The sequence below is a fragment of the Peromyscus maniculatus genome, chromosome 1 (genome assembly GCF_049852395.1).
Source record: "Peromyscus maniculatus bairdii isolate BWxNUB_F1_BW_parent chromosome 1, HU_Pman_BW_mat_3.1, whole genome shotgun sequence".
Lineage (NCBI taxonomy): Eukaryota > Metazoa > Chordata > Mammalia > Rodentia > Cricetidae > Peromyscus > Peromyscus maniculatus.
This window is the reverse complement of record NC_134852.1, coordinates 107,236,370-107,260,473: the sequence shown is the minus strand read 5'-3', so window position 1 is coordinate 107,260,473 and position 24,104 is coordinate 107,236,370. Positions and strand designations below refer to the sequence as shown.

The window sequence follows — 24,104 nt, the reverse complement described above, 5'->3', positions numbered from 1 at the left end:
CCTGGCCAAGGCTGAGCCTACCAGAGGAGGAAAATGCCTCTTGACTATCTTGGGAAAGAATTTGGCCATTGCATTACTTCCATGGGAATTGAAAGTCATGTTGGCACAAATTAAAAGCACAATTCTTGTTTGCTGCACCTCTCTGCACACCCACTGGGTCTTAACAGAGTTTCAAGAAAGCAATCCATTTTCATTTAGCAAAGACCGAATCTCCCCATTTCCTTCTCCTTTCCCAATGCAGAAACAGGGCACAGCCTGATTAGCACTGCTAACCAAGCTTACAGGTGGGAGGGAGGGAGGGAGGGAGGGAGGGAGGGAGGGAGGGAGGGAGGGAGGGAGGGAGGGAGCACCAGTTCCAGCCAGGACTTCCCAAAGTCCCCTTACCAGGGACTCCCAAGGACAACATTGTTAATGGCCTTCAGACCACAGCTGCCAGATCACAGCAGAGGGAGTGATGTAGAGGAGGGGTCCTGGTCATGCTGTCTGAGGCCGCTGAGCAGAGGAAGGATTGGAACTGTGGCGAAAGGTGGGATTTTAGCAAAATAAGCTAGTACCAAATGTCTCGCGAGGGAGAGAATGCAAGGCCAGGGTGGGAGGGAGGCGGCAGGATCAGTAAACAAGATGATCAGCAGCTGGGATGAGAAGAGCCTGGGGATGTGGTTCAAGATCAAAGCCACAAACTTGGGGGGAGAGAGAGAGAGAGAGAGAGAGAGAGAGAGAGAGAGAGAGAGAGAGAGAGAGAGAGAGAGAGAACATAGGATGGGCCAGTGGCTAAAGGATCCAGCATCTGTGCCAAAGTAGCTGTGTGATTAGAGGATCAAATAGATGTTCTCTTGCTCTAGGGCATCTGGGCATCCAGGCTGGTCACAGGACTGGGAGTAAGCGGGTGGGATAGTCCTTGGTGCTAGCAAGATCTTGGGCAAGCAGGACAGAGAAGCTCAGCACAGAGGCCACCCTGGCTACTTAAAGTCTTGCATACACTATCAGAACGCCGCATCTTTTCTTGCCTGAATTTTTACCATAGCATCACACTTCAACCTTTGCCCGCTGGAGCCTGCTCTCAACACATTATCCAAAATGATCCCACTCACACCCTGGTTAGAACTCAGTCAGAATCTTCGGAGACTCTCCTAGTGACAGCCTGCATACCCTCCACCCCAGGCCATCACTTTGGCCTCCTTGCTGTTCAAACAAGCCGTTTACATTCTACATTGAGGTCCCTGCAGCTGTCCTTCCTTCCCTCTGCTGGCTGGCTTTTATCCAGTGTCCTCACAACTCCTGCAATCAACAACCAAGCTGCAAAGTCATGTCTCTAGGAAGACTTCTCTGGCCTCCATATTTAAAATTATAACTCCCTTCCCTCACCCCGGGACCTGTTCACATAGCACTTAGTATCTTAAGCACCCTATACAGTTTAGTTTTTCAACTTGTCATCCTTGGTTCTCCCCATTGAAATCTAATATCCTTACGGGTGAGTAGTTTTACCAGTTTTGATGGTTGACGGAATCCCTGTACTTAAAACCATCCCTAGAATATAGTAAGTGCTCAAGAAATAGCATGGAGTCCGAAATATACATTATCGTAGTGAACTGTCATGAGATGATGTCTGGGTTTGCCGAGAGTGAACTGTGGTATCAAGAAGGTCCTCCTTTGTCTCAGACTCAAGCATGTTTATATCAAGCATCCTCCAAAACCCTGCCCTGGGTCAGGCTACCCACTAGCTCTGGAACAAGGGCAGGGAAAACCAGCAAACACCTAAGGATATTAAAAAACATTGTGTCCTTGAGAACAGCTAGAAGGCAAATCACTCCCAACAGACATTACTATTGTTTGTCCCATAATATAAAAACGTGCATGACTGTAATAAGAAGCCAGAAGCTTGCTGATGGAGAGACTCTCGGGTGGGAAATCCAGCATTACTGATTCTTCCCCAGTCGGTTTCTGTTGGATATTGTGAACCCCATTTGATGATGTTACCTATATTTGCTCTCTCTCTCAATCGGGTTATTTGGTTGTCTCTGCTGGATGTTAAAAGCACCTGCTATGATGTTTTGTTATCTATCTGCTACTTGCTATTTGTTCTTTTACTTTTGTTTGCTACACGCTTAATAAACTTGCTCATTTGAAACTGAGAGTATGGCTGCTGTGTTCTCCAGATGATTCAGAACAGTGCTGGACTCAGTTATATGTCTTCCCGACTCTATCCCCAGATTCACCTAAAAATATGCTCACATAAGTCTACTCAGCACAGCCTCTGGGGACACTCTTACTGTTTGTCCACACAGAAAGCCCTTCCTTCGATTTCTTTACCTGTTAAATCCCTTCCCATCCTCAAAGCTTGGGGTCTAGCACCTCCTTCATGGAGTCTTCTTGGACGCTTTCTGATTGAACTTTTCTCTTAAATTTTTCTCTAGCTTGACAGTTTGAAAGTGACCTGGTGTGATTTTTATATCCTGATCATAATAGAGAGGTTATAAGTTCATTTGCTTTCCTGGAAGCTTCTAACATGGACAAGGGAATTTTTGTTCTAGATATAGCCAGAATTATTTCCAAGACCTCATGCATTGAACATTGAACATTCTGTTTCTACAAAACAGCACACACCATGGAGTGGGGTGGTCAAGCAACATCATGGTGATGGAATGGGACATACTTGGGTTTAAGTCTTGGCTCTGTCTCCTTCAACATGCCACTGATCTCCAAATCAGTGTGCTGGCCTTGAAAATGAGAAAGGGTCTCTTCTAACTCATTATTCCTAAATTCTCTGACTCATACCAGGTTCTTTCCAGTCCTGTTTAGAACTTGGGGGCTCATGGTGTGCTCAGGAGTTACATGGCTAACTGTCCAATAGGAGACAACCTCCCTGAAAACATGTTCAGGTGGGGGTGTGGGCTGGCCCCCAAAGTAGGAGAGCACTCATTGTGGGTGTTCAGTCTCTAGTCCAGCTGTCTGGCTCAACTCCCTGTCCGGGAAGATGCTGTCTCTTTGGACAGTAGGTTGAGTTGCAGCACTCTGAACATTTCAAACTTTCTAGCAGATTTTTATCTAGATCTTGGAAAGAACGACTCTTAAGAATCTGGGGCTAGGGAGGGTGGAGGGCAAACCCAGCAGACTTGGTAAGGAGCTCTTTCTTCACATGCCCCGGAGATGCCCGACTGCTCTGTGGACTTGCTGCCTCATTAGCTTAACCCACAATTTCCCCTTTGATGCCAGAGTATGTAATCATATGGGGGAGGGGTAACCTGACTTTCCTACATTTGCTTTTCTAAGTGAATTTTTAATTTGGCACTTGGGATGAAAGCACAGAGGCCACCCAGGCCTCTTCACGCCTCCAGGTCTGGCTCCTGCAGTGGTCTCTCCTGGGAACACCGCTCTCTGGTGCACGGTCGGATCTTAGCAGGCCCTCACACCCAGCTTCAGAACGTGAGTGAAGAGAAGGACTGCCCTCTACAACTTAGGGAAAGTGAGTGGCTCCTTCCTCTGGACCTTTAAGCAAATAGCATGATCGATTGGATGCCTGAACTCAGGACTTATAGAGCAGGGACGTCCCAAGTGGTATACAGGCTAGCAACACCCCAAAGACAGCATAAAGTTTGATATTTTTAATTGTCTGTGCGCATGTGCATATATACTTATGTGGGTTTGGATGAGTCTATGGGTATTCATGTGCATGTGGAGGTCAGAGGTCAACTGTGAGTATAGTTCCTCAGGCACTGTCTATCATAATCATTACTATTTTTTCTTTTGAGATAGGGTTTATCATTGGCCTGGAGCTTACTAATTAGGCTATAATGGTTAGCCAGTGAGACCTGGGGACCCATCTGTTTCCATGACCCCAGCACCAGGATTACAAGGTTATCATTACACCTGGTCTTTTATTCTTTTTAAATCTTGGTTCTGATGATGGAAGTCAGGCTCTCATGCTTATGTAGGAAGCATTTTACTGACTGAGATATCTCCTCAGCCCCCAGATTTTATAGTTTTTAACTATGATGATTAAACATAATATTGCAGCCTTTAAAAGAGCATAGTTCAGTGGTATTAGTGTGCTCACATTACTGGATGACCATCACTCTGATTTATTTCCAGAACTGTCTTATTCTCCAAACTGGAACTTTGTAGCCAGTGACCAGTTAGGATCCCCTTCCCCGTCTCTAATAACCACCAGTTTGTGGCTTTTAAAAGGGAGGCTCTGTGGTTCAGAGAGGTGAACCAACTTGTTCAAGGTCTCACAGCTGAGACTTGGTGCCACGGACTATGAGGTCAGGTCTTGGCGGGGGTGGGGGGCGTGGGGGGGGGCTCCAATGTTGGATGCCTCTGCTGTCACACAGAACACAGGGGGCTAACTTCCCACCTCCCCCACTACTGCGCTGCTTTTACATCCTAGAATAATGCCTGCCATGCCAGAGACAACTCAGCAAGCTCAAACAAATGTCACATGACTCCACAGAGAGATTTTTGCCACCCTGCCTCCGCGTTAGGAATGGAGCCCCAGTCACACCCTCTCCCTTCTGAAAAACACTTATTGGATGCCTACTGGATGTCTGTCGTGCTGGATCCGCCTTGCTGTCTGCAGCTTGCTGCCTGCTCCAGGAGCGGGGACCTGAAGGCTATCTCTGTCTTGAGGAGGAAAGCTTGTGTTTGTATCACCCGGTCAATTTTGTGCTTATTTCAAATGTTGAGCAATGACATAAAAGCTGCTGACATTAACTTTCGGGGACAGAAATTGGCTTTAATGGACCCCATAAAAGTTATTGCTGGTGACAGTTGCACGCAGCAGCCCTGTGACCTCATCGGAAGCTCCCACTGCTGCCAATACTGTTGACCATTACTATTGACTGACGCAAGGCCAGGTGTGGAAGTGGAGTGCATGTTTCTGTGGCTGGAGGTCACGGCTGGGGGGGGGGCTCATGTGGCTGGAGGTCACGGGGGGGCGGGGGGCTCATGCTTTGCCCTTTACATCTATCAGAAGGTCCCTTTGAAAACTTGGATGCACATGGCTGGTGGTCTCAAACGAGAGACCCCAAACTTCTTATGACTCAGATGAATGCAAGCTAGGGACCAGAGAGAGCTGCAGTCCAAACAAAGCTTTGCCACTGATAGCGACTGTTGTGGTAGTTGGCTTTTGTTTGTGGAGTGTTTGTTTTCCCATCTGCCAGATGGGGATGTCACTGCAGTGTCATTGAAGATTAGAGGCTATCACATGTATGCACTGGGGCCCTTGGCAGGTGCTGATTTCCTTTATTCCTTGAGCGATGACGTCATTGGGATGGGATGAATGACTAACATGTCCGGTACACTGATCCCTCCTCCTCTGATGAGATCCACGCTCTCCTCAGAAAAAAATGGAGAGAGCCAGGTCTAGAGGGGTGGATGGTGGAGTAGCAGAGGATGGGGTGGTGGGAAGTTGGATGGGAAGGGCAAGGAGAAGAGGAGAGCCTGGAAAGAGGAGACTCTCTTGACAGGACCCATCCTCAGCTCTTCCTGTCTCTGTGCCTCAGTTCCATCAGCTGAGCAAGAGTCATACAGACCTAATCAATGAAGAGTAGCAAGCCATTCTGACAACCTCTATCATGATTCAGGCCAGAGTATAAAACAACCATTAGCACAACTTCCCAATGGAGACGGGGCTCCCGAGTATGGAAAAAAGCTATAAGCTGTCGGCTCTGGGAGTCCAGGCCTGAAAGGGATGCAGAAGTCAGGGATCCTTTGTTGGACTTCCCTCCTGTTCCTTTGCCTTTCCATTTCTTCTGAGTACAGCTGCCTTAGAGCTCTGTGATCCGAGTGGAGACGGGAAGTGGGGTGGGAGGAGCCATGCCTATGCTGGGGAAGCAGCAACCAACCTCCTGGCCCCGCTGCCTGCTGGTTCGCGCATGTCATTATCCCCCCAACAGAGGCTTAATTCAGCTCTCTGGGATATACAATAACGGAGGCGGTGTGTGTCTTACCCTGTCATGACTTTACAGAAAATGATCCTTTATCAGCATAGCAAGAAGCCGTCAAAAGCACACACAATCCCAGCATTTTGCTACACAGAGAACTCAGCAGAACAACTAGAGCTAATGGAGTTAAGATTTTTAGATTGGTAAAAAGGCCCGAGTTCTAATTCCATCTAGCACGTGAGCCAGACAGATTTGTTGGCCTCTGTGGCTACAGTTCCTGGTTTCTGTGCAATGGATGTAATAAAACTGACTTCAAAGGGTTGGAGATGAGCTCCCGTGGCTGAAGGGCTCAGCTATGTTCGCTCTGGCGCTGATAATCAAGCTGTGATTAACTCTCTGCATCCCTATGACTTTCAGCCCATGTACCTTCGTCTTCACCATGCCAACATTAGACAGCCAGAATCCCACATCTACCAGTCCTGAACATCACTCCGCTCAGCTGGTATGAAAGGCCGCTATCAGAACACTGCCCCATCCCAGATGAGCTGAGAATAAAGGGTTCTGTGGTTAAAGACTATGATGTGGGCTATCTACAAACGCTGGCAATTTGTCCATCAACGTGTATTTTAATATGTTAAAGGCTCAGAGAAGTCCTGTACAAAAGAAACTGCTTTAAGCTTGTTTAATCTAGTGTTTCCTCATTGTCACAAAACACTTTCCCTCTCCTAACTTAAGAGCTCAGAAAATGAGAGATGCTAACGTCATTAAACTCTAAATGAGGAAAGTAAGGGCAAGAGAGAGGATGCATCTCAACTGTTGCCACACTCCAGACCAGTGATGGAACATAGACATCCTCTTCCCCCAACTGGACCTCCTTAAGCCTCCATTAAAACAGGTTCCATGGGTAAGGGGGAGACAGGGCTGATACCTCAGCTGGGACCTTGGTGGGAGATGAACGCCTACAAGTTATCCACTGTGGGAGGGAAGACCCACAGGGGCTGAGGTCACTGGACCCTCCCTGGAGTTGGGGGAGGGTGACTTTGTCAAGTTAGTACCCAGGTCCTGCCTCTCCCTGACTCCTAGGAATGACACCACTGGCCCAGATGGCAGAAGAGACATCTAGAATTTCTCTGCAGCTGGCTCTTTAGGGGGATGAAATCCTCTATCTGGTTCTGACTATCATGGTCAGCTGCCTGATCTCTAATCTGTGCTTTGATCTTGTGCAGCTCAGCTGGAGCTCTCTTGTTAAAGACTAAAGGGGCTCAGCCCTCATCCTGACCCAGATGCTGGCTGGGAATCCAGGTTCTTGCACTTTGAGCTGGCAGCCAGTAGGGGGCACTGGCATCTGGTTGGCTCTTCTTGTTCTGACTTTCTTGACAACATCCCATGTTGCACCATGTCAGTAATAGGAGTAAAAGCCCAGATTCCTGGTGGAGCACCTCAGAAACAAAAGCCTCCCCAGGTGGGGCTGTTCTAGGCTCTGCCAGTCTCTCCAAGGCCCCAGTGCTGGACCACAGTGTAGCCCTCCACAGGGCGGGCCAGGCAGGGCAAACCACACTGTGGCAGGCTGGCTGATTCCCCAGCAGCTGGGCCACACACAGGACCAAGGCAGATTCTGAGTCCCTAGGGGCCCCGCCAACAAGGAGAGGAAGATTCTGAAGCTAGGCTCCCATGCCTCTGACATAAAAACACGTGTGAACTAGTTGTCCTTTTCTAAGACTATAGCACTCCTGAACCTTGGAGGATGGCACTGCGGAGCCAGCTCCTCATGATGACATGGAGATGTGGATGGAACAAGGCCTTCTTTTCACCTTAAAATTTATTTTTACTTTCTTAAGTCTGATTTAAATTGACAAATAGTGATTGCATACATTTACAGGTGGGATGTTTTGATAGATGTATGCACACATTGTGGAATGATCAAATCAAGCAGACTATGAGTCCGCCATCTTACATTTTGAGGGAGGAGAGAACACTGGCAACCTATATCTTTAGTAATTTTGAAATACATATTATTGTAGGTTGAAGACCCTTAATCTTAAAAACAGAAACTCTGAAGTCTAAAACTTTTGAACATTGTGTTGGAATAGAGAGCATTTCTAAAATTCAGATTTGGGAATTAGAAATGTTCACAAGTAATGTCTATTCAGCTAGACCTAGTTTGGGAAAACTATGATTCCCTGACTCCAAGCTTTTGGGTTACTGGACACTCTGTACATAGGATCATGTAAACTTAGTCCTCCTAACGGAAACTCTGGAGCCTTTGAACGAAAGCTCCCCACACCCCAAAGGTCAAGCTGCTCCCGTATGACAGTCTTGGCCTGTAGACCTTCTTCTGAGCAACAAAAGGCAGCAGAACGGGGCAGGGTCCCTGGAGATTGCCTAGGACTGGGGGGTGGGGTGGGCAACTGGATGCTAGAGTGTCTAAGAACAGAGCTGGGCACTGTGGACTCCACAGGGAACCAGCTCTACAGGGGATGGCTTACCAGCACCCACAGCCCTTGCTCCCTTACCTTGTGAGCAATCACCCAGCACGTTAGCCCTGCCCTGGTCTGGACTGAAAGTGCAGTGACCCCTCTCTGATATATCACTGATGGGTGGGTATTTCATGTGACTAAAAAAGGCTCTGACTTTTGCCCACTGAGGGCAAAGCAATTTTTCATCGGCTTCCCCAGAGCCCCCGTGATAGAGCAAGAAATCAATATTATAATTAAAACCACGGTCTGGCAGTCCCCGTAACCAACAGGCCAGGTGAGGCACTCACCAGTCTCTGTGTTCTCATGCTCTGTGTCCGTGAGTGTGAGGTTGGAGTTGGCCCGGCTGGACAGGCAGGAGCTGCGCCCTGACCGAGTACTCCGGCCCCACAGGCGCACTGGGTGTTCAGGGGACAGCACAGTGTCTGCTTCCAGGTCTGCATCAGAGCTGGCCCCCATGGAATAGCCGCAGTGTGGGAGGCCAATGTCTGTCCGGTAGAGGGTCCCATGAGGGGGAGTCATCTCCCCGAGACCCAGCTCACGCAGGGTGAAGTTGGTGCCTGGGAAGAAAGAAGATAATTACAGTGAGGGTGATAGGTGAGTTTTCCAAATCAGAAGCTCCTTAACCCTGGATTCACTGCTGCACTTTAAACTGTAAGGGCTCCACCCACTTCCTCCGACTCTAGGGCTCTTTCTGCCCCTCCTTCCCCAGCCAAGCGCTGTGCATCCAAGCTGATTCAAACTGCCTTCCTCTGTGAAAGCTCCCTATTATCTACCTATACTTGTGCATAAAACTTATTCTCCCAGTTCCCTCTGGAGATGCCTTGCCTCTGGGAGTGCCGTTAGATGGGAGAGTTGCCTGCCACTTCTGCTGAAGGTGGCTTCTACACAGGCTGAGACTGTATGTCTTGTTTATTTCCAAATCTCTGCGTCTCCAGCCGAAGCCAGTATAGTGAAGGCGCTCAGTTTAATATGTCTGTTAAATTATGTTGAAGTTTCTGTCTTCTCTCTCAGATAGGACTTGCCAGCAAGTCCAGAACAGAGCAGAAACTTCTTGGATGAGCCTTACATATGTCTCTGGGACCAGGAGCTCTTTTCTGGCTAGGCCAGAGGAGCCTGGACTGGGAAAGAGTTCAGAGGCTGACACAGCCATGATCTGAGGTTAGAGTTGTGAAACCCTTCCATACTCGTGGGTAAATAATGTGCTCGGTACCCGGCACCCCTAGTTGCTCCCGTGCTCTGCCCTGGCCATTCCAGCCACTTCTCTCCCACCCCTTTCCATTATCTCCCCTAGATCCAGCTGCCAGACAAATAGTTTCATGTCAGCAGGCCCTGTGCCTCAGGGACCTCTGGGCTCTGCTCAGTGGCCAGGCAAATGTTCTGGTTGGCTGGGGGTGGGGTGGGCCAGACCAGATGTTGCAAACTCTGAATCTCACCCTTGTGTGCCATACTCCACTCTTCTCTCCTATTTTTTCTCCTTCTAAGAAAGAACAAAGTGTGCACTGGAGCCCCAGACCCCCTATGCCCTTTGTGGGTCTCGGCCACACTCCAGGTCCTGGCTGCTGTATGCACTCCAGGCCTGTGCTGTATCCACCCAGCCCATGTCTGTGCTTTACTGGGCCTGGGCTACTCCTCTCAAGAGAGGCCACTCACGTTATAAAGAATAACTGCTATGCTAAGTGAAAACTCAAATTTATTTGCCATAAACAGCCTGAGCCACATTGATTTCCACGTGGCTTGCTCTCCCTTCCCTTTTAAGCGGACAGAATTGGCATCAATAGCCGTAAGCTGAGGCATCCTGAGACAGGAGGAAAGCAGGGTAAAGGCCAACTCCTAGAGTTCAGGGATCCTGGTGAGCCAACGGGGCCCTGCATGAGGTGGGAGATTTATTTCAGCACATGGTCTGTTTTGTGACCTTTGACCTCTTTCTTGAGGAGCCCAGAATGTGGATTGCCATCCTAACCTCCCTCAGCATCTAACTATAACCTTGGGCTGGTGGTCACCTGAGCGAGCTTCCTTCAGTTGGGGGATAGCCTGGGCCTTGGTCCTTCAAACAGTCTTTTAAGATCCTGGACGGCAAGTTAGCAAATGGCAATGCACACGCTTGAGGATGCGTATTGTTCTTCACAAGGACCAGGGAGGCTCCTTTCCTGAGCCTGATGTGCTGGGCTTGCATCTGAGCTGCTGGCTCACATCTGAGCCGCTGGCTCACTGAGTCCTGTCAAGCATAGGCTGGGCAGTGCTGGAGGGAAGCTTGGAGGTATTTAGTCTCTTCCCTTCACGGAGGCTCGGAGGTGACAATGAGGAGTAGGTGGCATTTATAAAGCATCACCAGCCTCCGGTGGCAAGGATATTGTTTACAGTCCTCGCTAATCCTCACGAGCACCCTACCATTAGGTGCCATTATCCCTCTGCACAGGTGAGGATGCCCAGGGCTGTCACAGCCTCAGAGCCAGAATTCAAATCCAGATCTGTCTGATGCCAAAGCTTGAGCTCTTAATCACGAGCCAGGGAAGAGCTGTGGAGCCGTCATTTTTCAAGCCTGAGAGGCAGCCTTGCTAGGGGAGCAGCTTTCATGTGGATCCAGGCCTGTGGGAGGGAAAGGAAATGAGGCCATAGGGGTGTGTGTGTATGTGTGTGTGTGTGTGTGTGTGTGTGTGTGTGTGTGTGTGTGTGTGTGTAAGGGGTATGCGCATATGCCTGCATGCTCCCCTTACTTGTTTGATCTTGGATACATGAATCAATTTGGGGTTGTTGTGAGGATTAAACAGCATTGCTAAAATGTATCTACATCACACAACCTGCTGCATGGCTGATGCTCTCTGTGAAGGGGGGAAGGACAGGGCAGAATCCCAGGGAACTGCTGCCATTGTGAGGGAAGATGGTCACCTACCAGGACTCACAGAGGCATGGAGCAGAACAACAGGCACCCTGGAGGTACCACAGTAGGAAGTGATCATCCTTGCAAGATGCAGCAATAGTTCAGATGGGCTAGCCCATGGAAGGTGGGGTGTGGCGATGTGATGGAGAGGCAAGAGACAGAAAATTCTAGGAAGATGAGGAGGAAACTGAGGAAGGTCTCCTAGTATCAGGAGTCAATAGTACATGGAGTCATGCCCAAGCTTCCCTGCGGCATGTGGAAGAGAATGGCCTGAATGGGCAGCTCTGGCAGTGGCTGGTCATTGAGGTCGGTCTTCCGGGACATACAACAAGGTCCAGGACTGGGCAGTGGCAGAGCAAAAGGAGAAAAGGGGTTGGCTGAAAGGTATTCTGGGAAAAGGTGGCTAGACTTTGGTGAGGACTGTATGGAAAAAGTGAGGGAAGGAGAGTCTGACCCCAGGATGTCTTCCAAATCACTGAGTGTTCTGGTCTCACCATCTTGGCAGCCGCTTTTCTCTCAAGGTCATGCAGCTGGACGAGGAAGATGCTGAGATATGCTTGTTGAATGAAGAAGTCCCCAAACTAAGCACTAGCATTTACTTAGTGCTTACCCCTGTTATCATTGCTTACAAAGGCGCCATCCCGCTGAGGCCTCCCTTACCAGTCACTGCAATAGGGAGACTGCTCACGGCCATCTAACACAGGGCCGGGGTTAGCAGAAGAGCTTGACTCCAGGCCGGTGCTGGAGCCCAGCCTCCAGCCACTTCGCCAGCTAGGCAGCTGGGCCAGAACGTGTCTGTTCTAGCAATGAACTCCAGAGCAGGCCCTCAGCAGATCCAGGGGCCAACACAGCAGGAACTTGGATTTTTCTAGAGTCACCTCCTCCCTGTCCAGCTCGCCTGCCTTTTCACGCGGGCACACACCTGTATACATTTGGGCTCATTTCACACTTCGGTGGGCACTCACCTGTGCGGCAGAACTCCTCGGCCTCCTGTGGTACCATGTCCTTGACGCGGCTGCCATAGGCTAGGCGGGCATCTTGGTCATAGGCCTTCAGGGTCTCACTGGAGCTGTAGGACTTCTGTGGGGCCTTGCCCTCCTCGCTGTCTGCCGAGGAGCTGGTGTAGCGGCGCTCAGCATCGCGGCGCCGAGTCAACGAGCGGTAGGGCTTCCTCTCCTTCACGTCCATGGCCTCTGGCCCACGCTCTTCCACATCCACGAATTGGGCCCTTGCCGCACTCAGGGCCGAGCGTTCTGCAGTGGGGAAAAACCAATGAAATGCTGAGCCTCAGATGTGGGTTGGGAGAGGCAATGCCAGGGGCTATCCTGGACCCAACACACCCTTGGAGCAAAGTGAGTCAAGAACCAGGCTGCTGAGGTGTGGGCAGGCTCCATCACTAATCTGCAGTCAGCAGCATAGGGTACTGGCACTCAGTGCCGCTCATGAACAATTCTTTCTCTTTCTGTTACTGTGCCTAAGTGGGGATGCTGCCCCATGCTCTTCTCTAGGGCTGGAGATCACTGGGGCTACCAACAAAGACCAGAGGTTGCTGGTACCTAGTGATGGTTGGAAGCAGGAGCTGCATCCATGTTATTTCCACCATATCTCAGTGGAGAGAGGGACTAACCCTGAACTTAGGGGTTCTTTGGGAACCTGAGAAATGACTGACGATAGCCAGGCTGGGAAGTAAGTATTTCTTCAGTTATCTCATGAGATCACTGTAGGTCTGCAGACATCATTACTGTCTCCAGTAACAATCTCCATATTGATTTAAGTACTGGCTGACTTTACATCCTCACCAGAAGTATATCAGGGTTTCCCCCTGTCCATGTCCTCGCCCTTGTTATCTGTTTTCTCAGTGACTCGCCATTCTGGCTACAGAAAGGGCAGTGGCTTCTAGACTTGCTCTAGACTGATGGCCTGGGAGCTTTTAATTGAATGACATCTTCATTTCTCCTTCTAGAGTCTTCCTTTAGCTTTGGGTCACAGGCACAACCTCTCCCCACCCCTGAATGGGCCAGAAGTTCAGTCCAGAAAAGTAGTGTATCATTCAAACAATCAATGAGACAACTTGTCTCTCTTGAAGCCTAAAACCTCCTGAGTTCTGTTCCATTTGTCACAACAACATGGGTGTACAAAACATTTCCTTCTTCACTGTTTTGTTGGAGAAATAGCAGAGCAAGAGCTCCATGATAAATGGAAGGCACGCAGGGGTCTTGGTGCCTAGTCAGACTCCACCAGTAAGAGTGGCACTTAGTGTCTGCCCATGATGCAGTTGGCGGGGGAGGGTTCGGGGCTCTTTGTGAAATTTTAAGATGAGCTTGGAATTTGGATTCTGAAATATAATATGTAATTTAAAGATGTAATCTTTTATTTTTATTTCAAATATGTTGCAGACCAAACCAAACCCAGTGGTAGACCAGATTTGATCTGAAGACTAGCAGGTCTACTTGTGGTCATTGGCATCTGCATCAGATCTTCTTTCCCAAGACCTCAAAATCACTTTCCAGGGTAGCTCTGAGCTCTGCTCCAGTGCAAGATCCTGTTCACTTTCTTAAAGACCCATTAAGTTCAACCCTGTACCTTAAGCTGGACACCACAATCACTTTGCAAGGATATGGTCTGGAGTAAGCACTCGATGTCTTTGGATGTATTATGGATCCTGAGTGTTTACTATATAGGCTTCCCCTGACATGTTTTTCTGTACTGTTCAAAGCATCAACATTTGTGATTTTATTAGTGTTTCATAGAAGCCATGGAGCATACAGTGTGACTGTTCTCATGGATCCTGAACCAGTCAGTTTCCTACCACGGCATGTATCATGAGTCAGTAGTAGCAAAGCTGGTATTACTTCAGAGCCCAAAGTTGTACCTAGATGCAGTTAAGATGGAATGGATTTAGTGGGGTCTTAATTCTCAAAACGTCTTTGATAATTGGGCAGCAGTTTGACCTAGGACACGCAAGAATCAATTCATATGACTAAGGCCCAAATCTAGGCTCTGGATTCTGCTAACTTTTAAAAAACGTTTATTTATTTTTATTTTATGTATATAGATGTTTTCCCCAAATGTATATATGTGTACCACACACATGTCTTGTGCCTGCAGAAGCCAGGAGATGGCATTGAATCCCCACTGGGGATTCCAGGAGTATATTCTGCCATCTCTCCAACCCTTGAATTCTACTGTCTGGATGCTCAGCCTCCCCGTTCTCACTGCCAAGATCATGTTCTGAGGGTCTGAGAGTCAAGGCCACAGGGAAGACCTGAGATCATTTACACCTTCTCTCCCAAGGTCTTTACAATTCCTTGACTGTAATCCTTAGTTTAAAAACCATCTTGCCATGCATCCCATCTATACATTGGCAAGTGAGTATATTTATGGAGTATGTTACTGGGAGCAGAAAAATCTATAAATATAAAAGTTACTGCATGGCAGCTAATGCTTGCCCATAGAGCCCATGTTAATCTAATAGTTTTTAACTGCTGAACCATTTCTCCAGCCCACCAATCTTTAATTTTTAAAGAAAGGCTGATTATAACTCTTTAAATTGATATTTTGACCCAATAATGGCTTTTGACCCACAGCACTATTCTAGTTTAATTTGGGTGAGGATTTATAGCAACTGCAGCAACGGTCCCTTGTGGCTTTTCCAGCCCCAGAGTGATAGAAGTGTTGCTGATGTGAGCACACACATGATAAGGGTTAGCCATCATGAACAAGCATCACTAACACACCTCATATTCATACCAAATTAGCACCACCAGCAGCAAATGTATTTGTAGTAGAAGCCAATATTTGCTGGGTGCTTAATTTACCTGCTGTCATAAGTGACAATGTCAGATTGCCTTGTCAGTCCTGCTATGGAGGTCGTAGGACTATCTGCAGATTTCAGTCTAGAAGGGTGATTCTCCTGTCCAAGGTCACACAGCTCTGCTAGAGCCAGGGTTATGATCCAGAGAAGTGAATCTGACACATGGTTTGGTGGATGGTTTTGCCTTCCTGGGCCGGCTGTGCTGGTTGAATTTCCAAAGCCCAGGTCATGCCATCGATCTGCTCATGTGCCCTTTGCATCCCTGCCTAGCTGATAGGACCAATTCTAGCTTCTTGACCAAAATGAACTTACAGATTGGGACCATGTCATTACATCCCCAGAACCACTTTCACATCCTTGTAAAGTGTGCATCCCCACCTCGCTGAGCATGTTGTTCCTTCCCTATACATGCAGAAAACTAGCTACGCTTTTGAGTTTACATCTCCTCCTGAAGGCAGGCCTGGCATCCATGAGGCTTGCAGAGGTTCACTGCATAAATCGGCGAATAGAGAACTGTTTGGCCCTTCCTTCATTGCTGTGACCCTAACAAGCTTTTGGGGGTTTGCTTTGGTCGAATATATAACAACTAAACTAGTTGAATATAAAAACTAAATTAGAGGCACTGCTTATACGTATCCTTTTAAATGTAGGAGTCAGCCTGTCTCGAAAGTCTGTGTCCCTGCACTGACCAGCTGGGTGGCTTTAGGCAAGATACTTAACCTATCTCTGCTTCAGTTTCCTTCCCAGCAAAGCCTCTTTCGGCTGTCCTGGGGATGAAATGTGTCAATACATGCCCCCGGCACACAATTAATGCTCGAGATGTGTTAACTATTAACTTCAGAAACGCCGTTTTAAAAGACATAATTGAGAAGGCTTCAACTAGATGTCAGCTACAATTGAAGCGGGGACACCTCCCAGAAACATATGCTATGGGGGCTGCTAAACCAGTGGGTGATAACACTCCCCACCAGTGTCTCTTCTGGGTAAGCACAACAGCTTCAGGAGGAAAACAGTAGCTGCATGCAAGTTCCCTAGAACACTGTTCCCTACCGACCCAGATGTCCCCCAGCAGGGCAGAGGCAGGGAGAGTCTGCCTTTCCCTCTTACCATAGCAATTCAGTAAATATTTACGTTTCTGAACAGATAGGAGGTCAGGCAGAGTTCGCACTTAAATTGGCATTTAGCGGAAGGAGAAGAGGTTGGGTAAAAGACGACAAGATGGGAAAGACTGCTCCATGGAAGCAGGCAGCAACCTCGGGCCCTTGACAGAGGATAGAGAGATTGCTCCAGAGGCTGTTCCTGTGCATGGCTCTGTGATCATGCGTGCAGGACAAGCAGGAAAAAACACATCGCTTCCACACACCTGCTCTTTTTCTTACCCATGGCTATGACTTGAAGGTGCTTTGCATCCCTTCCCACTCCCCCCATACCCCTCCTTCACACCATTGCTGTGTTGATGGTATTTGGGAAATAACTAGATTTGGAGGCGGTCATGAGGTTGGAAGTCTCCAGATGAGATCAGTGGTTTATAAGGAAAGGGAAGAGAGAGGCCTAAACAAGTTCCTCTCCCACGTTCTGTTCTGCTACCTGATACCCTCCATCACATAGTCACATGCAAGAAGATGCTCACGTGATGCTTCCTTATAAGGCATTGCCTGAATTTCAGAACTGAAAAACAAGTAGCAGTCAGCATGTATATACACCCCTCCTCTATAGCAACCGCCAATGACTAAGAAACCCACCAACCTCTGAGTTCTCCACTGCCTACAAAACGGAAGAGTGAAAGGTATTCCAAGCTTTTCTAGCCCTGGCCCTTAAAAACACTCTTTCTGCATCCTCTTACTGCCCCAGAACAATCCATTGCCCCAGTTTTTTCCCCTGACATGCGTCTCTATTTCAGTTCCTGTGTGGAATAGTTGTTGGTTTTTGTTCTGTTTTATTTTGTATTTTTTATTAGTCTGACACAACCTAAGGATCTAAGGTCAACTGGGAAGGGGGAGCCTGAACTGAGAAAATGAATCCATGAGATTAGTTGGTAGGCAACCATTTTCTGGATTAATGATTGATGGGGGAGGGCCCAGCACACCGAAGGTAGTGCCACCCCTGGGTAGATGATGCCAGGTTTTGTAAGAAAGCAAACTGAGCAAACCATGGGGAACAAGCCAGTAAGAAGCACCCCTCCAGGTCCCCTGTTTCAGTTCCTGCCTCCAGTTTCTTACTTTGAGTTCCTGCTATGACTGTTCTTCCTGATGGATTATAAACTTAACACTAAATAAACCCTTTCCTCCCCAAGTTGCTTTTGATCGTGGTGTTTATCACAGCAACAGAAGGCAAGGTAAGGCAATCTACAGAGCTGCCTGCTGTTTCTCAAATCCCCAGTGCCCTGTCCTGATGCTGAGCACTCACTGTTGTGCTCACCTGCAGGAGGGGCAGAAGGAGATGAGGAGCTGGAGTGTGGCTGTTGAGAGGTTTGTGGATGATTCCCTTGCTCTTTTTTTTTTTTTTCTCTGCAGGTATCTGCCCACACCATTTCCCTCCAGGTGGCCTCTCTACCTCAGTCACAGGACCTTCCCCTGTGCAGTTTAGGGATGGGCCCTCCCTGCTGTTTGAGATCCTGGGCATCTCCCTGTGGCTGGTTCCCTGAGTCTACCACCTTCATCAATGTCGTGTAGGGTGAATCCGTTTCCTGCAAGGCTCTTGGCACATGATATGGCTTCACCTTTTACTGGTTGGTTAACTGTCAGCTATCACCATCACCATGATTCTTCCTTTAATCATGACAATGGCTGCCATGTTCTCATGATTTGTATTACATTGAATTCTCCCAAGGAGACATGAACAAATGTCTATTTACACCAGATAGGGCATCAGTGATAAACCCAAGAAATGATTTCACTCAAATCTACCTTGGCCAATGAGTAGATGGCCAAGGGTTACTGTCAGGAACAAGAAGAACTTTTGAGGGGCTGGCTACACTATGGAAGAAAGTCTTTCCTAGCAAATATTGGACTGCTTGTATAATCCCCTGAGAGGGGCAGGGACTGCTGTGGCTAGTGTACATGTCCCGAGTCGCTGCTGTCCTCAACATAAATGGCTCCAGTCTTGTGAGAGTTTCCTCCAGGTAATCATGGCTTCTCTAATTTCAAGAGGCAATAGCAATGTCATACCCAGAGTACAGAGTTTCAGAACAATTTGCAGTTGGCTGGCACAGGCTAGTGTTCTCACTGTCTCCATCTCTATGTCTTGGTTTCTGTTTATAGAAGCAGCAGAGGTTTGAAGAAATTAAATAACAAGCTTGAAATGACAGGAAGGTCATCAATAACTTCCTATTTCTTGTATTGGGGCAGGATGAGCTCAGGCCAACTCCTAGTTGTATGACCCTAAGAAGTTCTCTCAAGCCAAGACACTAGATGGCTAGATGCTTTGCCAACTGCAATGCTCTACACTGGTATAAGGGATTAAGAAATTTTAATTAAAGCCTTAGTTGTTATTGTCCTCCTCCTTGCCATCTTTTTTTAAAAAATTCTAAGCAAAATATTCTCAAGAATGCAAACCATGAACTAATTTAAGTAGATGGGCATGTTTAAGGGTACGCTGGTGAAAAAATGAATACATGCCCAAGGAATAAATAGTAGAGCAGGTTGTAGACCTCTAGCTAGATGAGACAGGTGCCACTGTGGCTCCAGCTGAAGTTGGCAGTCTCTGTGTGAGAATGCTGATGTTGACCACGCCTAGGAGCCAAGCAAGGCCTGGGCATGGGCTCCACTGCCAGCCCCTCCTACGCACAACTCTTTGAGATTAGCTGTAACCCAAGCATCACAAAGGTGCAGTGAGAACATGTCCTTTCTGAGAGAGCAGCAGACCAGTCACTGTGCTGGTGTCTCCAGAGATGTCTCCAGACCATGACAGAAGCCTTGAAGTGACAACTTCCTGCCTGGCTAGAGTGTCAGCAGAAGGCCTATCAGTGGGAAGTGCTTTGATAAATTAGGAACTGCAGATTCCTACATTTCTTGTTAGACTCTGACATGGGTATCATACTTGGTCTATCCGTGGTCAGAGAAAGGGGCTAGGACAGGAGGACAAAAGAAATTATGTATTGAACACAGAGCATAGCCTTCTCATACTGCCTTATGTTTCTCATCACAGAGATTAGGCTAAAGATCTCCCATTGCTGATACAGTTTACACAGTGGGTAAAGGACAAGGCTGGGACTTGAACCCAGGACTCTCTGATTCTAAAGTCAGCATTTGGTATTCATTAATGTGTGTGTTTGTGGTATATATGCACATATGTGTGTGTTGCACCTGCCTGTGGAAGCCAAAGGAGGACATGGGCTCTACTGGCTGATTGTTCTCCATCTTATTCCTTTGAGACAGGGTCTCTCACTGAGCCTGGAGGGAGATTGGTGACCATCAAGCTCCAGAGAGCCTCATAGCACTGGGTAAGTTACCGGCTGTTGTGCGGTCATTCCTTCCTTTTTGTATGTGTGCTAGGGATTTAAACTCAGGTCCTTAATTTCTTTGAAGCAAGCACTCATACCACATTTTAGTATTCTTACTTTGGTTTGGTGTGATTTCCCTTTATATTGAGCTAGTCTTGAAAGTGTTGGAAGGTTTGAGCAGGCATGTGAGATGGGGAGATCAGCCAGGGGTGAAGGGAGGGATCAGAACAGCATTTCAGATAGGGAAAGAACCAACGAAGACATACATAAGGGAGCTGCAGTCAGAGTTCAGTGGTGGAATTCTCGCTTAGCTTGTGCAAGGCTATAGGTCAAATTACTAGTGATGGAAACACGAAGCTAAGAGATGCTATGTGTGCAATCAGTTTATGGTGAGCACGGTGGCACACAACTGTAGTTCCAGCATCTGGAAGGTGGAAGCAAGAAGATCAGGAGCTCAAAGTCAGCCAGCCTTGGCTACACAGAGAATTTAAATACAATCTGGGCTACATGATACAAACCTGCCTGAAACAAACCAAGCAAGCAAGCAAGCAAGCAAGCAAGCAAGCAAGCAAACAAACAAACAGAAACCCTGTTCTCTTAATGCCTCCTCATGTCCTGGTTACTGTGTGCATATTATTCCCAGTTCCCATGGCAACAGTGCAAGCTAGGTGTTATTCTCTTATTTTATATTTTCTCTTATTCTTGTTTCTGCAATGAGATAACAAAAGCTCAAGGGGGTAAAGTGAATTACTCTGAATCACATGGTTCTCTCATGTCTGGGTCTATATTTGAAACAGATTGAGGCCAAGAAAAGCACTGAACACCTAGTGCCACAGGCTGACTCACTGGGTAAGGAATTGCTAAATCCCTTTCTTGTTTCAGTACTGCTGGGGCACAAGCTGGCATCACGGGAGTCTCCCTCTGCCTCCTCCCTTATGGTATCTTCCCTTCTCTCCAAATGCCGAAGTCTTGTCTTGTTCAAATTGTCTTTGAAGTATCAGAGGTGGGGACCTGTGCTGAGTGCTTGCTTACCATGTGACTCCTAGGAGCCTCTATTCAGCAGGCAATTCAGATAGGACGAAAGACCAAGAAGAGTGTCACAGAGTCATTGGGCTAGGCTGACCTAGGTCAGTGGTAGAAAGATGATCAGAGTCCTTCCCTGGAGACCGTGGTGATGTCTAAGCCAAGGACAAAGAGGGCTGGGTAAAAGGTGAGCAGGATCCAGGGTTTTGAGGTAAGGAGAGAAAGCGGCATAGATTTGTGACTTCCAACCTGCTGTGATAAACTGAAAACGTACTAAGGCTACAGCCCAAGGCCCACATACATTATGAATGTCTCATGTGTTTGTGTGTGCCCTTGTGTGCATGTGTGCAGGGCAGAGGTGTATATGGTTCGTCCTCTTTGTTACTCTCCACTTCACATTTTGAGACAGGGTCTCTCACTGACCCAAGACTTCACCATTTCAGCTAGGCTGGCTAGATAACAAGGCCCTGGATCCTCTTGTCCCTGCCTATCCAGCACTAGGGTTACGCGTGCTGGGGACCTGAACTCAGGTTATTCATGCTTACACAACAAGTATTTTACCACTGAGTCACCTGCTGGTCCCACATAACACATTTCTCACTAAACCCCAAACGTCATGAAACCATGCTCAGTCTTACAGCAAGGGTGGAGTTTGGTATGTTCAAGTCCATGCTACTTACATGGAATTATAATGGGTTGCCGACTGGCATTAGAATTCACAGTTGTAGGTCACAGCATGGATGAATGACCTTGAGCAGAAAGAAGCCAGGTTATTCCCAGACTACGGGGAGGGAAGAAGTGGGAGATGAAGCTTGCAGTGTGGAGTGAGTATCCTGATAGAAGAAATACATTTCCATAGTGTCAGTGGCCAGTGAGAAGTGGAGGTCATGTGGCAGAGAATGCTGGCCAAAGGCCCAGCGAAGTTCTTCGGGAAGGTACCTTCAACTGAGTTCAGAGACCCTGATGCCTGGGATAGCGGGGTAGGGTTGAAACTATCCAGGAGAATGACCTGGGTGTGGGGCTGGTGCAGAAGAAGAGGTCTCAGAAACAAAGCTTCCATGGCTGGGGAGAAACCCACATCTGGACCTTTCACATGGCCTCCAGTTGTATTTACATAGAGGCGGGACATGGAACATCTGTGAGGGAGATATCCATAGACAAGTAAGCTCTGGGCTGCCAATACATCTTTCCCCCCACAGCCCACAGGGAAAAGGGCTGTTATCACCTGCTTACCCAAAACCAGCCAGGAAATTGACTGAATTCCTGCCGGGCTAAAGTTTTATCAGTTTTGCTTAACATAAGCAGAGGGTGGTATTTTTAGTTCTCTGTGTGTCAGAAAGGCCCCTAAACATTTTGGAGCTAACATGTGTTCTGCAGAATGAAAGTCCTGGGGAGTAGCTAGGCATGTATAAAAGAATAAATCTTATTTTCTGTAGTCCTTCAAAGTTTGCTCTTAGAATCCTTTGTTTTCATCTGGGATAGGAAAGGCATGGCTCTTGTGCTGGCGCCAGATTCTGTGCTACACTCTGCAAGCCAGAGGGAGGTGCCATTTCCCCCATGATAGGGATTTGGGAAAGGCTTGAAATGTTGAAGGGGTACAAGTTCATGACACCAGGACAGACCCTGGAGCTCTGACCTCCACATTTATGCTCACCACAACACCCAGAACACATTTCCACAGCGCCGTCACCATGGGGGAACCTCTCATCATTTAAACAGGGCGACAGTGCTGTTAAGAGTGAAGCCTGAGAGCACAGTGTTCATGTCTATTCCCTCACTGAAGCCACACCATGCCCTATCCACAGTTTACAGATAGGAATCTAGGACCAGGCAGCTCAGACACTTGGCTTGGGGAACACTCTAGGAAGAGGGTATAGGCAGGAGTCACACCTCAGCTGCCCTACCCCAAGGCTCAAACTTTGAGCCAACCTATACTGCTTCCCACCTGGTCACCCCTATTCTAATTTGTACCAATGTTTTATCACTTCATTTTTAAATAGTGTTAGTTCTTTTGGTGGTCCACCTGGCCTCTGGTCTGGGCTAGGCAAAAGGATTTCACAGCAGTTTCTTGGTAGCCCGGAACTGAACATCACTCTGGACCAGGAAGAGGGCTTTCCTGGGAGTGAGCTGGATGGAGTGTGGCCCTGTGCCCAGCCTGGCTGTGGGGACATCTCTAATCAGTGGCTGGCAGGCAGATGACAGATGGTGCCACTGTTTGCGGGAGCCATCTTGCCTTCTGCTGGAGGTTTGTCAGAGGCCAGGTATCAAAGGGCAGAGACTCTGATCCTGAGCCAGAGGGCTTGTCTTCAAAGAGCTGGGCATGCCCAGGACCTGGGGACACAGCAGGATCTCGGTCAGCAGGAAGCTTGATGATGGTGGTGCTGTCTACAATCCGTTCTGTCCAGTATTTTCTCCCAAAGCTGCTGATCAGCTAAAGTGCCTCTTACAGACACTGTCTGTCACCTCAGAGTTCAGACAGAAGGTAACACTCACATTGTGTTCTTGATGTCTCTTGGTCTCATTTCTACTAAGTTATCATCACATGACCCCGACCCTGGAGACTTGGCTATCTCTTGGGACAGCTCTGCCTGCCAGCTTTTGCTTCCTGTTATGAAGTCAAAATCTGCCTTTTTTCAGCTTCCTTCCTTCTGTAGGCCACAGCTCTGTCCCCTGGGATTCTAGGAAATCTGTCTAGTGTGTTATTCCCCAGAATAATCCTTTCAGACTGAAGACAGATCCAGTCTGTGTCCTTGAGTTCTCTGTCAGAGGGAACATGTCTCCAATGGTCTTTAAGTTCTTGTCTTCTTGGTAATCTCCCCCCCCCCAGATTTGTCTGCCTTGGTACCTTCACCTTCCTCTAATCAGGCCCTTATAAAATCTGGGGTGTGGATTGAGGAGTTGGATTGGATTTGGTCTCCAAGGAGACACAAAGCCGTCAGAAGGTCAAACACATCTACCCTTGGGTCCAGCACCATAAGGACTAATTGACACAGATGACCTAGATGCAGAGATGGGCCAGCAACTCTAGACCTCTGCTATCTAGGGAGATGATCTCTGAACTGAGCCACCAGGCTGAGTCTGGAGTTACCCAGCGGAGCAGAGAGGAAGATGTTCTGTCCCCTGGCTGTCCCATGCTGCTGGAGACTTCATAGATTGATGTCCTCTCTACTTCTCTTTCCCCAGCACCCCTCTCCATCTTCCCCCAAGAAGCTGGTCCCATGGGTGCTCAAAGCCAGATATACCCCGGCAGGAGTTGTCTTCCCAGACTCCAGTTTCTTCATGAACACCACCTTGGGACATTGCCGACCTTATTCAAAGTTTAGCTCGTTGACTAGTAAATCTGTTCCTTATCCTAAGGAGACCCTGCAAGAGTCAAGGCTGCAATTCAGTTTATTTGGGTGCTAACTATGCAAAAAGTTTTCTTTTTTCCTGACTTTCAGTGGGTTTGGTCTTGACCTACATTATGAAATACTCAGAGTAGAGCAGCGATGCTGATTGACTGAACACGCCCTACTGTGGCCAAGTCTTAGTCCGCAACTACTTGGGGGCTCCCACAAGGCCTCCTCTTCAACAGATGGGGAGGGGGAGT

General features: G+C 48.0%; 1 protein-coding gene across 16 annotated transcripts in view; it reads right to left on the bottom strand.

Annotated features, from left to right (window-relative positions):
• The window catches only part of Tenm4 (teneurin transmembrane protein 4), a 766,582-nt gene that overhangs the window by 368,572 nt on the left and 373,906 nt on the right, over nt 1-24,104 (bottom strand). For all 16 annotated transcript variants that reach the window (XM_042280283.2, XM_076547381.1, XM_076547377.1 and 13 more), the window contains 2 exons: nt 12,203-12,490; nt 8,647-8,916 (listed from right to left, as the gene is read on the bottom strand). In XM_042280283.2, coding sequence (XP_042136217.1) covers nt 8,647-8,916; nt 12,203-12,490 — 558 coding nt within the window. The remainder of the gene's footprint in view (nt 1-8,646; nt 8,917-12,202; nt 12,491-24,104) is intronic.